The sequence below is a fragment of the Diorhabda sublineata genome, chromosome 4 (genome assembly GCF_026230105.1).
Source record: "Diorhabda sublineata isolate icDioSubl1.1 chromosome 4, icDioSubl1.1, whole genome shotgun sequence".
Classification (NCBI taxonomy): domain Eukaryota; kingdom Metazoa; phylum Arthropoda; class Insecta; order Coleoptera; family Chrysomelidae; genus Diorhabda; species Diorhabda sublineata.
The window spans coordinates 580,166-594,038 of record NC_079477.1 but is presented as its reverse complement, the minus strand read 5'-3'; the positions used below and the strand labels follow the sequence as shown (position 1 = coordinate 594,038).

The 13,873-nt window shown below is 32.1% G+C and overlaps 1 protein-coding gene across 5 annotated transcripts in view; it reads right to left on the bottom strand.

The window, feature by feature from the left end:
• Window positions 1–1,103: 1,103 nt before the first annotated feature.
• The window catches only part of LOC130442549 (uncharacterized), a 375,907-nt gene continuing 363,137 nt past the window's right edge, over window positions 1,104–13,873 (bottom strand). For all 5 annotated transcript variants that reach the window (XM_056776740.1, XM_056776739.1, XM_056776741.1 and 2 more), the window contains 5 exons: window positions 3,820–4,022; window positions 3,016–3,373; window positions 2,737–2,947; window positions 2,434–2,668; window positions 1,104–2,372 (listed from right to left, as the gene is read on the bottom strand). In XM_056776740.1, the coding sequence (XP_056632718.1) occupies window positions 1,233–2,372; window positions 2,434–2,668; window positions 2,737–2,947; window positions 3,016–3,373; window positions 3,820–4,022 (2,147 nt within the window). In that variant the 3' untranslated portion in view covers window positions 1,104–1,232. The remainder of the gene's footprint in view (window positions 2,373–2,433; window positions 2,669–2,736; window positions 2,948–3,015; window positions 3,374–3,819; window positions 4,023–13,873) is intronic.

Sequence of the window (13,873 nt, the reverse complement as noted above, 5' to 3'; positions counted from 1 at the left end):
AGCGCCATCTGTAGTTAAATATTCGAATAAAATAAAAATGTGTACAGCCAGCGCCACCTATTCGTTAGTAGTAAATTCAATAGCGTCCGTTTCTATATTTCCTATTTTGTCGAGAAAATAGAAATTCCTACAAACTTTAATGAACTTTACGAACGCCATCTGTAGTTAAATATTCGAATAAAATAAAAATGTGTGTAACCAGCGCCACCTATTTGTTGGTAGTGAATTCAATAGCGTCGGTTTCTATGTTTTCTACTTTGTTGGGTACATAGAGAGTTCTATAAACTGCACGAACGCCATCTGTAGTTAAATATTCGAATAAAATAAAAATGTGTACAGCCAGCGCCACCTATTCGTTAGTAGTAAATTCAATAGCGTCCGTTTCTATGTTTCCTATTTTGTCGAGAAAATAGAGATTCCTACAAACTTTAATGTACTTTACGAGCGCCATCTGTAGTTAAATATTCGAATAAAATAAAAATGTGTACAGCCAGCGCCACCTATTCGTTAGTAGTAAATTCAATAGCGTCCGTTTCTATGTTTCCTATTTTGTCGAGAAAATAGAGATTCCTACAAACTTTAATGTCCTTTACGAGCGCCATCTGTAGTTAAATATTCGAATAAAATAAAAATGTGTACAGCCAGCGCCACCTATTCGTTAGTAGTAAATTCAATAGCGTCCGTTTCTATGTTTCCTATTTTGTCGAGAAAATAGAGATTCCTACAAACTTTAATGTACTTTACGAGCGCCATCTGTAGTTAAATATTCGAATAAAATAAAAATGTGTACAGCCAGCGCCACCTATTCGTTAGTAGTAAATTCAATAGCGTCCGTTTCTATGTTTCCTATTTTGTCGAGAAAATAGAGATTCCTACAAACTTTAATGTCCTTTACGAGCGCCATCTGTAGTTAAATATTCGAATAAAATAAAAATGTGTACAGCCAGCGCCACCTATTTGTTGGTAGTGAATTCAATAGCGTCGGTTTCTATGTTTTCTACTTTGTTGGTTACATGGAGAGTTCTATAAACTGCACGAACGCCATCTGTAGTTAAATATCGAAATAAAAATTACGCGTTTCGGGGAAACAAATGAGTTGGCGATTGATTTGAATAATTTATTTATAAAGTAAATACCTTTATACAGGAAAAGATTACAGACATAAGATAATATTAGTAATATGTAAATTGTACTAGATCCTATCAATTTTTATTGCTTCTAAATAGACTAGTTTAATGTCGCTCCTCTGGAACCGGAGCGATAAGTCGCTGCATGCTCAAATATTCGTTCCCGGATCTCGGCCTCAAAGTGCAACTCGGTGGTGGAGGAGCGTCGCTAGAGCTGTGAGACGATAGGGATAGAGTCTCGAAATAATCCGACATGTCCGAAGTGCCGCTACTCGTCGAACCCGAAGGACAAACCGGAACTTCCGCTTCGGCACTAGCTGATTTGGTTTCGGTTTTGGTGAATTGGAAGGTTAAATCTCTGAGAGGATCCGAAGATTTCGATCGTCTCGGTAATGTTTGATTAGCACATATCTGCGGTTTTCTCGGTAATTCGAATACACCCGAATCGTTCGAGCTGGACGAATCTCTATTAGATTTACAAGGAACCGAAGACGATCGTCTGACGGCTATGGCGGTGGTACAGTGGCACGGCGACGTTTCCGGTTCCGGTTCGGGTTCGAATCGACCTGTCGACGAATCAGCCGAATTAGATCGTCTCCTTTTAATATCCAAATTATCGACGTTGTCCAATAATTGTTTCCTCTGGTAGATTGTACCTTGGAGCATCGACGAACCGGATGGTTTGATGGAACGATCCGGCGCCGGACCGAGATTCGGATTACTATTAGATAAAACTTTTCCTAATCGTTGCTTTACCGCCGGAGACATCGGAATGTATCCCGGATGAGGCTGTGACGGTTTATTGGAAGGTTCCATCATGAGGTAGTCTTCTTGAGCGTGTCCGCATTTAGCGCATAAACTCTTCGCTTTTTCGGCCAATTCTTTACTATTTTCGTATAATTGGAGAGTTTGAGCAAATTCCATGTTTTCGTAATTGGTGGTGAGTTGCGCAGCCGTCGTGGTTACGGTCGGCATCGGGGCTAAATTCGCGTAATTAGCAACGGTAGCCACCGGTTGTTGGCGTTGGGTTTTCTTGGAATAATCGATTGTGGCGTATATGGCGTGCACGTCTTCTGTACCCGACCAGCAGGACATTAAACGTTGACAAACACAAGGTCGTTCCGGTTCCGGTTGACGTATACGCACTATACAACCGCAAGGCTTTTGAACTGTATCAAAACCGAAACCTTGTATGCATTCTTTGAGCTTCCTAGGAGTGTCGTAGTGGTCGTCTCCTTTGGCTTCCTGTAATAATAATATTATATCGTTAATATTATCGATTTTTTATATTAAAACTTTTATTTACCACTGGAAATGGCATTTTAGGAATGTCGTAATTATCGTAGGACGGTTGTGGCGGAGGTGGCGCTGCCGGTTTTTTCGGCGACGGTGATGTAGTACCCGGTTTCGGAGGTCTCGCTGGTGGTTTGGTAACTGCTTGACTCCAACCACTACTATCCGAGCTGCTGCTGATTGAATGACGATCACAAGTATGCTCCCAGCAGGGCGGAGCTCCCACGGTTATAGTGGCGGTCGAAGATCTAAAGAAAAAACGAACTCGAGTTATTTTAACGAAACCTAATAAACCGTTTCGTTAAGGTGTAATTACCGAGACATGGCTCCTAATTTACTGATGCAACTCATGCATCTTTCTATCGGCGGCGGACCCCAACCATCGTGGGATATACTATCCCCACAGCCGTAGTTACTTTCCATATCAGTATAAGGTGAATCTGCTCTAGAAAGAAGCGACGTTTCACTTAATTCTAAACCAATACCTCCGGTTGCTCGCATAGGACCTCGACGTGGACTATCCATCACTAAAAATAATAAAAAAAAAATATCGGATAGTATATATTATTTATCGATCGATAAGTTTCGTATTTACCTGACATATTTCTCGATACGGGTCTTCTTCTCGACGAATGTAAATTACCTACCGAAGCTGCTTTCAAAGTTGATGTTATTTCTTCACCTTGATCGGTGAGTAATACGTATAGCCCTTCACCTTTTATACATCTCGAACCACCCTCGAAGCAAAACCTTCCCTCAACTACCCCATATCTTCTTAAATTACTAATAAGCCACTGACCAGCTACTCTGGGAGGAACCCCAGTTGTTAGGCAGAATCCCCTTTCTTGGACGTGTAACCGAGCCGGACCCGGAGGCAATCTGGACTTTGGTGGAGCGGAAGACACTAAGACTAAAAAATGGGGACCGTCGTTGAGGTGCGAACTCAATTTTACCTATAAAGAAAGCAGATATTAATAATTGGTCGACCAAATAAGGGGTGACGACTCCAGAAATGTCGAAGAAGATCCTCGACTTTGTTTACAATGGTGTAGCGTCGTGAAGACGTTTCCATCGAGTGTTTGGTAATTCATAACGAAGGATGAATCGTTGGATCATATATTCGCATCCGAAACAATGGACTGAGAAGGACGAATCGGCTCCAAAGAAGACAAAGTCTGTATCATCTGCAGGCCAAATTATTGCGTCAGTTTTTTGGGATAATTTTCATTGATTATAAATTCAGAAAAAACGCCTTCATTGGGTTAAGAAGGAAGTGTTAATTAATCGGTTAATGCAATGACCAAAAGTTTGATGTGGTACCTCGTGCACCCTATTCGCTAGATTTAGCCCCGTCGGATTATTTTCTGCTCTAAGACTAATATAGATACGGACTACGTACCTGCCATTGCATAAGTCTTTCCCGATTGTCGAATGCTAGGACAACGACGACATCTTGACATAAAATAGCTACGGTATTCGATTCTTTATCTAACGTAAAACCAGTCTCCAATCCCAAAAAGTGTTCCAGAGATAGCGAAGCTTTGGTTTGACCCTGTTTATATCTGTCTTTAGAATCTCTGTACAGCTGCAGGTGTAGACAATCTGAAAACAAACATAAAACTTCATTAACTACATTAAATAAAAATTATTCTTGAAAACTGTGATTCTAATTTCGCCCTTATGTCCTTAATGATATACACAACAACACATCTCCTTTAAGTCCTTTTCTCTCCGCTAGAAAATCCTCTTATCTGTCAAGGGAAAACGTTAGTCTGGACGCGAACATATTAGAACCAATAAACTTGTTCGAATAGACGGAGTAGTGTTTTCGAAGAAGAGCGAAACGTATTTTATTTGCCTTCAACATTCACATTTCACCATTCGTCTTAATTATAATACCGATATAATCAATGTTTAGCAATATATCTACAAGAATATTCATCCTTACAAATCCTTAATCCTATTCACGCCACGAACAGATTGTTTTATGTTCATAAATCCTATTTTTCTTTAATTAAATTGTTTGTCATATATTTACACCGGGATCCGCGGCGAGATTTCTACAAACGTGCCCGTGACTCAGCGATTTTTATATCATTTTGTAGGTTATGTTCTTTATGACGAGATAATTTTGATAAATTTCTGATTCTTTGAGTGACCAAGTTAAAAATGATATTCTAGGTCCTGGTGATTCGGAAGTGCCGAAGCTGTGGAAACCCATGAACGGAGATTGGAAATTGAAGCTGGTGAAGAAGTGAACGACGAATATTGAGGTACTGAAAAGAATTAGTCGGTTGAGAAGCGGGTGCTAAAAAAAAGTACCTCGACCAAATCTTAAAATCAGCATATGGGAGGGGGCGGTCTTCGAAATTGGTTAATAATTGATATGGTTTTGGATTTTAGAAAGACCTTATTTGAAACTCAACTGCAGGGGTAGTTCCCGGCTTTAGGTTCGACGTCAAAAACTGTAAATCTCTGAGTTAACCTTAATTAACAATTTTACTGATTTTAAAATATAAAAATTTATGGGGTGTTTCAAAATAAAAAGGTGATTCCGTATCTAGGATAGATAGAAAACCGAAACGTATTTGGGGTGTCGTAAAATAATCCGTAATCAAGATAAAGGGCGTTGGAGAAAAAAAATTATAGATTTTGCCGCAACTACTGACAATTTATGTGTCTAATTTTTTTTTCTTCGACCCTCTTTATCTTGAAAACGGGTGGCTTGAAATATCCTAGACGGTTTAACTTTTTTTTTCAAAATATTTCACTAAAAACAAACTTATTCATCGAATGTCTTAAATAAAATTAATGCGTTTCGGAATAATAAAAAATCCTTCTTCAACTTTTCTCTCTTTGTATGAATAATGAATGCGAGTCAGTAATTGAGGTGGCTGTTTCCAACTATATTTCATTCGAAACTATATTCAAGTTCTTTGTCGTCACGGCTGATAAAGAAAAATGATCTGGCTTGTTTGTTCCGGTGCCGAATTTGTCGTTTATCTTTTCCGCTCCAATAGGAAAAACTTTTAGAAAAACTTCGCACCTTCAGACGATATGTTTATTTGTAATCCATTGTAGGCCGGTTTCGCCAAACGTAAAATTTAATTTGACCGATTCTATATTGAATATACGAGGTTCGGTTATTAAATAACGAGACCGCGCGCCCAGATGGCGCCCTAGACGTTTCGGATATCTAAATATCTCGTCCCGAAACACGTTTCCGTCACTATTATAGTATTTGTGCGTTGGCGGTTTAGAAAGAACGTGTTAAATTGGAAAAAACTCCGGCTGAGTGTTATAAATTGTTGCAAAAGGTCTATGGGGACAATTCTCTATCTAGTTTTGAGTGGGTAAGTGTTTTAGTGAGAGCACTTAAAGATGATCAACGTCCAGATCGCTCTGTGATTGTTTCAACCCCGGAAACAGTGACCAAAATCAACCAAATTGTGTGTGCAAATCGTCCATGAATCCGGGCAGATTTCCTTGAAAGAAAGATCTGCTTTAAGGGGGATCCGATTTGATTCGATGGAAGCTGTAAAGGAAAAAACGGCAGAGCTCCTGAAGATCCTCACCAAAGAAGACTTCCAGCACTGCTTTGATCAATGGAAAAAATTTATGGAAAGGTGTGTGGTAAGGAGAAGGGAGTATATTGAAAGGGAGCATTCTAATCTATAATAATTTTTATATATAATATACGGATATGCGAAGTTCTAGTTTAATTTAGTTTTAAAAACTCTAAAAGTTCTGGCCTAAAGAAAAACAATTCACGAGGATGTTTATTTGCGACATGGTGGTTGGTGTTAACAGCGTTGTTTGTCTACAACTTTCTTTTCAACAAGAAACTAATGGGATTTCTGCGGGGAACTATGGGATTTTTTCCGATAACTTTTTTTTTTCAAGTTATCGCCGAAAGTTGATAATTTAGAAGACGCTTTTTTATGTTAGACGAGAAAAACGCTTATCTATTTACGAAAATACTTTTAAAAGTTACACATTTCATCCAAATCTTTAGAAGGAACTCTACATAAGGCTCCTAAGGCTCTCCAACTCAAGTTTACTCAATTTCGACGGTTTCGCGGCCATATTTGAACGATTTTAAATACATCAGATGTACTAAGGTATTTACTACCGAATTAATTTCGTAAATTGCGTGTTTTTGATGTATTTTCACACCAAAAAACTAATGAAAATACGTTGTATAACTCCGATAACACATAATCAAAATTTACATGTGATATGTAGGACAAACAAGTTGATTGTTTCCGTATAGTATTAAAGAGCATTCCTCCGAGAAAATATCGAGTTTTTTTTAAAGAAAAATTATAGTTTTGACGTAAATAGTAAACAATTACATTTGACATAAATTTCGTCGTACCAGACTTTGATTTTGTATGAACAATAACATCATTAGGAATTGTTGTAATGAAACTGCATTTAAAGATACGATGGGAGGCTTACAAGATGAAGAAAATGGAACCAAATTTTTCGATTCTAGACTAGTACCAAGGAAATGACAATCTGTTTGTTTTTTAAGATTATTTTTCACATATTTTTCACATTACATTGTACCGAACGTCTTGTTGTAATGAATCTGACCTTTAATGAAAACATCCTGACGTTTAGGTATACATTACAAATTACCTTGTAACCCATTAAAGAAACTTTGTTAATTTTGTAGTTCCTGAAACCCATCAAACTTGTAAAACGCAGCCGTCATCTTCCATACTAAAACCGCTCCCTTTATCCTTCGTCGGTAATATCCTGTCCATCTTTACCAAGTCCAACCCGAGGCGTTCAATATCATCGATGTGAATAATAGGATATTTAATATTTATTATTAATTAATATTTTAATAGGAAGGGGGGTGAGTTATTTCGAAGGAAGGGTGCTTGTTGAAGCTTTTTTAATATTCAAATAAACGCATGCAGTCCTGCAAGATGTTTTAAAAGTTGTGGATGTTAATACCATCGATCTACAACTCTTGTAGTTATACAGAGTGATCAAAAAAAAGCGAAATTTATTTTATTTTTCACTAGAATCACCATTTTTCATAGCAATTTTTATAGTGCGAGAGTTAGTTCCAAAATGTTCTGTAACTTTGTGTTAAAAGTGATAAAATCAAGTTTTGTTTTGTCGAATAACGCATTAAGTGGTTGTTAGATCTGGTACATTATACAAATATGAGATTCCGATCGCTGGGGTTGTCTATTATAACTTCTCAGAACTCGAGTCGCGAAAGTTATTTTGAGTTAGCTGTATATCATGGAAAATGTGGTGCCAAAATATCCGTTATCCTCCGCAAAACACTTTTCAAGCAAAAGTGGGAATTATAAAATTCGTCATACGGGTATCAAAAGTTATATGACAAAATACTTATAATAAAATATTTTCGACTGTAATATTGTTATTTTAAATATAACACCCTATATATTGATACATTTTTGAAATCTACGTAAAATTTTAGTATAGTTTGGTCTAAAAACTTTTTTCGAAAAATACATACTTTTTAAGTTATTAATTATTTTGTAAAAAATTTAACCGTTGCAGACCCTTATTAATTATTTTTTTACGAAGATACCCTTAAAAATATGAAAATGGTTTATATTCGGTTGCTTTTAGCAAAATCAGACGTATTTTAATCTATGTTGCAAATTTTTCTATTTTATACAGGGTGCATATAAAAAGTGTTCAAAGTTTAACTTCATAAATATTAATTTTTTTAAATAGAACACCCTATATATTAATACATTTTTGAAATCTACGTAAAATTGCAGTGTACTTTTGTCTAAAAACTTTTTTCGAAAAATACATACTTTTCGAGTTATTAAATTTTTTGTAAAAAATTTAACCGTTGCAGACCCTTATTAATTATTTTTTTACGAAGATACCCTTAAAAATATGAAAATGGTTTATATTCGGTTGCTTTTAGCAAAATCAGACGTATTTTAATCTATGTTGCAAATTTTTCTATTTTATACAGGGTGCATATAAAAAGTGTTCAAAGTTTAACTTCATAAATATCAATTATTTTTATTTTTTTAAATAGAACACCCTATATATTAATACATTTTTGAAATCTACGTAAAATTGCAGTGTACTTTTGTTTAAAAACTTTTTTCGAAAAATATATACTTTTCGAGTTATTAAATTTTTTGTAAAAAATTTAACCGTTGCAGACCCTTATTAATTATTTTTTTACGAAGATACCCTTAAAAATATGAAAATGGTTTATATTCGGTTGCTTTTAGCAAAATCAGACGTATTTTAATCTATGTTGCAAATTTTTCTATTTTATACAGGGTGCATATAAAAAGTGTTCAAAGTTTAACTTCATAAATATTAATTTTTTTAAATAGAACACCCTATATATTAATACATTTTTGAAATCTACGTAAAATTGCAGTGTACTTTTGTCTAAAAACTTTTTTCGAAAAATACATACTTTTCGAGTTATTAAATTTTTTGTAAAAAATTTAACCGTTGCAGACCCTTATTAATTATTTTTTTACGAAGATACCCTTAAAAATATGAAAATGGTTTATATTCGGTTGCTTTTAGCAAAATCAGACGTATTTTAATCTATGTTGCAAATTTTTCTATTTTATACAGGGTGCATATAAAAAGTGTTCAAAGTTTAACTTCATAAATATCAATTATTTTTATTTTTTTAAATAGAACACCCTATATATTAATACATTTTTGAAATCTACGTAAAATTTTAGTATACTTTTGTCTAAAAACTTTTTTCGAAAAATACATACTTTTCGAGTTATTAAATTTTTTGTAAAAAATTTAACCGTTGCAGACCCTTATTAATTATTTTTTTACGAAGATACCCTTAAAAATATGAAAATGGTTTATATTCGGTTGCTTTTAGCAAAATCAGACGTATTTTAATCTATGTTGCAAATTTTTCTATTTTATACAGGGTGCATATAAAAAGTGTTCAAAGTTTAACTTCATAAATATTAATTTTTTTAAATAGAACACCCTATATATTAATACATTTTTGAAATCTACGTAAAATTTTAGTATACTTTTGTCTAAAAACTTTTTTCGAAAAATACATACTTTTCGAGTTATTAAATTTTTTGTAAAAAATTTAACCGTTGCAGACCCTTATTAATTATTTTTTTACGAAGATACCCTTAAAAATATGAAAATGGTTTATATTCGGTTGCTTTTAGCAAAATCAGACGTATTTTAATCTATGTTGCAAATTTTTCTATTTTATACAGGGTGCATATAAAAAGTGTTCAAAGTTTAACTTCATAAATATCAATTATTTTTATTTTTTTAAATAGAACACCCTATATATTAATACATTTTTGAAATCTACGTAAAATTTTAGTATACTTTTGTCTAAAAACTTTTTTCGAAAAATACATACTTTTCGAGTTATTAAATTTTTTGTAAAAAATTTTTTGTAAAAAATTTAACCGTTGCAGACCCTTATTAATTATTTTTTTACGAAGATACCCTTAAAAATATGAAAATGGTTTATATTCGGTTGCTTTTAGCAAAATCAGACGTATTTTAATCTATGTTGCAAATTTTTCTATTTTATACAGGGTGCATATAAAAAGTGTTCAAAGTTTAACTTCATAAATATCAATTATTTTTATTTTTTTAAATAGAACACCCTATATATTAATACATTTTTGAAATCTACGTAAAATTTTAGTATACTTTTGTCTAAAAACTTTTTTCGAAAAATACATACTTTTCGAGTTATTAAATTTTTTGTAAAAAATTTAACCGTTGCAGACCCTTATTAATTATTTTTTTACGAAGATACCCTTAAAAATATGAAAATGGTTTATATTCGGTTGCTTTTAGCAAAATCAGACGTATTTTAATCTATGTTGCAAATTTTTCTATTTTATACAGGGTGCATATAAAAAGTGTTCAAAGTTTAACTTCATAAATATCAATTATTTTTATTTTTTTAAATAGAACACCCTATATATTAATACATTTTTGAAATCTACGTAAAATTTTAGTATACTTTTGTCTAAAAACTTTTTTCGAAAAATACATACTTTTCGAGTTATTAAATTTTTTGTAAAAAATTTAACCGTTGCAGACCCTTATTAATTATTTTTTTACGAAGATACCCTTAAAAATATGAAAATGGTTTATATTCGGTTGCTTTTAGCAAAATCAGACGTATTTTAATCTATGTTGCAAATTTTTCTATTTTATACAGGGTGCATATAAAAAGTGTTCAAAGTTTAACTTCATAAATATCAATTATTTTTATTTTTTTAAATAGAACACCCTATATATTAATACATTTTTGAAATCTACGTAAAATTTTAGTATACTTTTGTCTAAAAACTTTTTTCGAAAAATAAATACTTTTTAAGTTATTAATTATTTTGTAAAAAATTTAACCGTTGCAGACCCTAATTAATTATTTTTTAACGAAGGTACCCTTAAAGGTATGAAAATATTTTCTGTTCGGTCGCTTTTAGCAAGATCAGACGTATTTGAATCTATGTTGAAATTTTTTTTATTTTATACAGGGTGTGTATAAAAAGTGTTCAAAGTTTAACTTCATAAATATCAATTATTTTTATTTTTTTAAATAGAACCTCCCGGTTTTTTTCATTTTAATGCATTCAGGGGTAAAAAATAAGGTAATTTCAAGTAGATTTTTTATATCTAAACCTTATCGTTATCCAATTATTTAATGTTATTTATTACAAAGCCTATTAAAAGTATACATAAAAAGTTCAATAATAATTTAAAAACTCAAATATCTCGGAAACGATTAAAAGTTGGAATATGATTAGTGAATACAAATTAATTTGATTTTTTAACAGGCCTTAACAAAAAAAAAGAAAAATTTTTTATCATAGGGTCAAAATAAAATTTAATCCACACCTGCATCTCCAAAAATTTACAGAAAACATTAAATATCTGGATAACGGTTTAGGTATAGGAAAATATACATGAATTTGCTCCATTTTTTACCCCTGAATGCATTAAAATAGAAAAAACCGAGTGGTTCTATTTAATAAAAATAAAAAATTTGATATTTATGAAGTTAAACTTTGAACACTTTTTATACGCACCCTATATAAAATCAAAAGTTTTACAACATAGATTAAAATACGTCTAACTGTGCTTAAAGCAACCGAATAAAAACCATTTTCATATCTTCAAGGGTATTTTCGTAAAAAAATAATTTATAAGGGTCTGAAACTGTCAAATTTTTTACAAAAAAATTAATAAGTAAAGAAGTATGGATTTTTCGAAAAAAGTTTTTAGACAAAAGTACACTGCAATTTTACGTAGATTTCAAAAATGTATTAATATATAAGGTGTTCTATTTAAAAAAATTGATTTTTATAAAGTTAAACTTTGAATTCTTTTTATACGCACCCTGTATAAAATAGAAAAATTTTCAACATATATTAAAATACGTCTAACTGTGCTTAAAGCAACCGAATAAAAATCATTTTCCTATCTTCAAGGATGTAGTCGTAAAAAAATAATTTATAAAGGTCTGCAACTGTCAAATTTTTTACAAAAATATTAATAACTCAAAAAGTATGCATTTTTCGAAAAAATTTTCCAGACAAAAATTTACTAAAATTTCACATAGATTTCAAAAATGTATTAATATATAGGGTGTTCTATTTAAAATAACAAAGTTATAGCCATCTATAAAAATATTTTAGTTAAAAAGATCGTATCCGAAAACCCAAACATGTTTTACCGTATACAGATAGTTTTAACTCGTCGTAGGACATCCTGTATAGGTCCACAGGATTCAGGATTGGTTCTTACGTTTTGTGATTTTATTATGAGAATTATCGTGGATTCATACCAAGCATGTTAAGGATGTATTCGTGAGTTACCGAAGGAAGATATTTTAGGAAAACAACTGGTCCTGGTGCATTCCTTTGAAGCTGAAAAAACTTTCGAGTATATGTATAAGTTCGATTTACTAGAACTGTATCATTATCTCATTATTTTCTTCTATTTTTTTTGTAAGTAATTACATGTGCTTTAGGTACTAGCTAGTACTGAGACTATTTTGAAAAATAATTAGAAAAAACTGCAAAATTAACTGAATGGAGTATTAACTTGATGATTTGAACGAACCCATAGCACTTTTAGTCGAATAATTAATGTTTTAATAAATTTTCTTAAAATGTTAATTACGGAAGAAAAGATGATTTGTTTCGAGACGAAAACGGGGTCTTTCTTTGTATGCGTTACTAAAGAAAAATGGTAATTAAGAACCGATTATAATTCCGAGAGTGTTTTCGCTTAATATTCGCGAATCGCCCCTTCTGGAATTGGACCATCAGTTAAAGTCGTCGATTAATATTCAAGTGTACAAACTGCCGTTAACACTAATAGAAACGATCATAGCTTACTTGAAATTTATATTAATGTTTCAGGTCTTCGTCACAGAATTTTTTCCAAAAAAATAAAAAAAACAAGTTATTTTAATAATTTTAAAAACACCTTTCTAGAGTATGTGATATCCAGTTTATTCAAATTCGTATTCCCAAATAAATACATAAAAAACATTTCCAAAAAAACTTGTAAAGAGTTTCTTAAAAGGAACACCCTTTTTGGTTGCTGGAAATAAGTCAAATCTTTAGATTTTTGCAACTATTTCATCTTTTATGATTTAGAGTAGAATTCAGAAATTGCGATTCCAATTATGTGCCCTTTCTGTGAAAAAAAAAAAGAAAAGCACCAAAAAATAATGTTTGCCTCAAACAAACCCATTAATCTGTATATTTCTATGAAAACAAGTCATCGGAAACGACTTTGAAACTAACGAAATTAATGCAATTAAAGAAGATAATGGAAACAAGACTTCTTTAATTGGATTTCACCTGACCAAATATGTAATATAAAGATTAAAAAATCCCGATGAATTGCTCTTCGAAAAACTTTTTTTCAAAACGAATAATGTCTGACAAAAAAAGTTGATCATAAACCTTAGGAAACATCGTGACCTAACAAACGCATTAACTTTGAAATTAAAAGATACCGCAGAGAAGCTTTCATAGATATTAATCGAGCATTTGATAAGGTCCGAGTTCTTTATAAACTAAAGTAAAACTCCTCCTCAAGGAGCATTCTCAAAATAGAAAAATGAGAGACTCTACCAAATACCTGGATGCAAAGTGAAGTTGGAAGACACAGCTTAGGTTCAAATTGCAAAAAATTTACTGGATAATTGGCAGACAATCACGATTATCACTTCTTATACCATATTAAAACTAATATCGACCTACTGGGTCTTTAAAACTAAGTGGCTGCTGCTTTGTACGTTTTTTTATATAATAAAAAAGAAAGTTTTTAGCATTTCTGGCAAGAAAACGACAAATACAGCTATAAATAGCAAGAAAAACTAACTGTACCCAAACTTATTGTTTTTTTTTTTGTATAAACTATTATTTTAATCAGTTAATAAT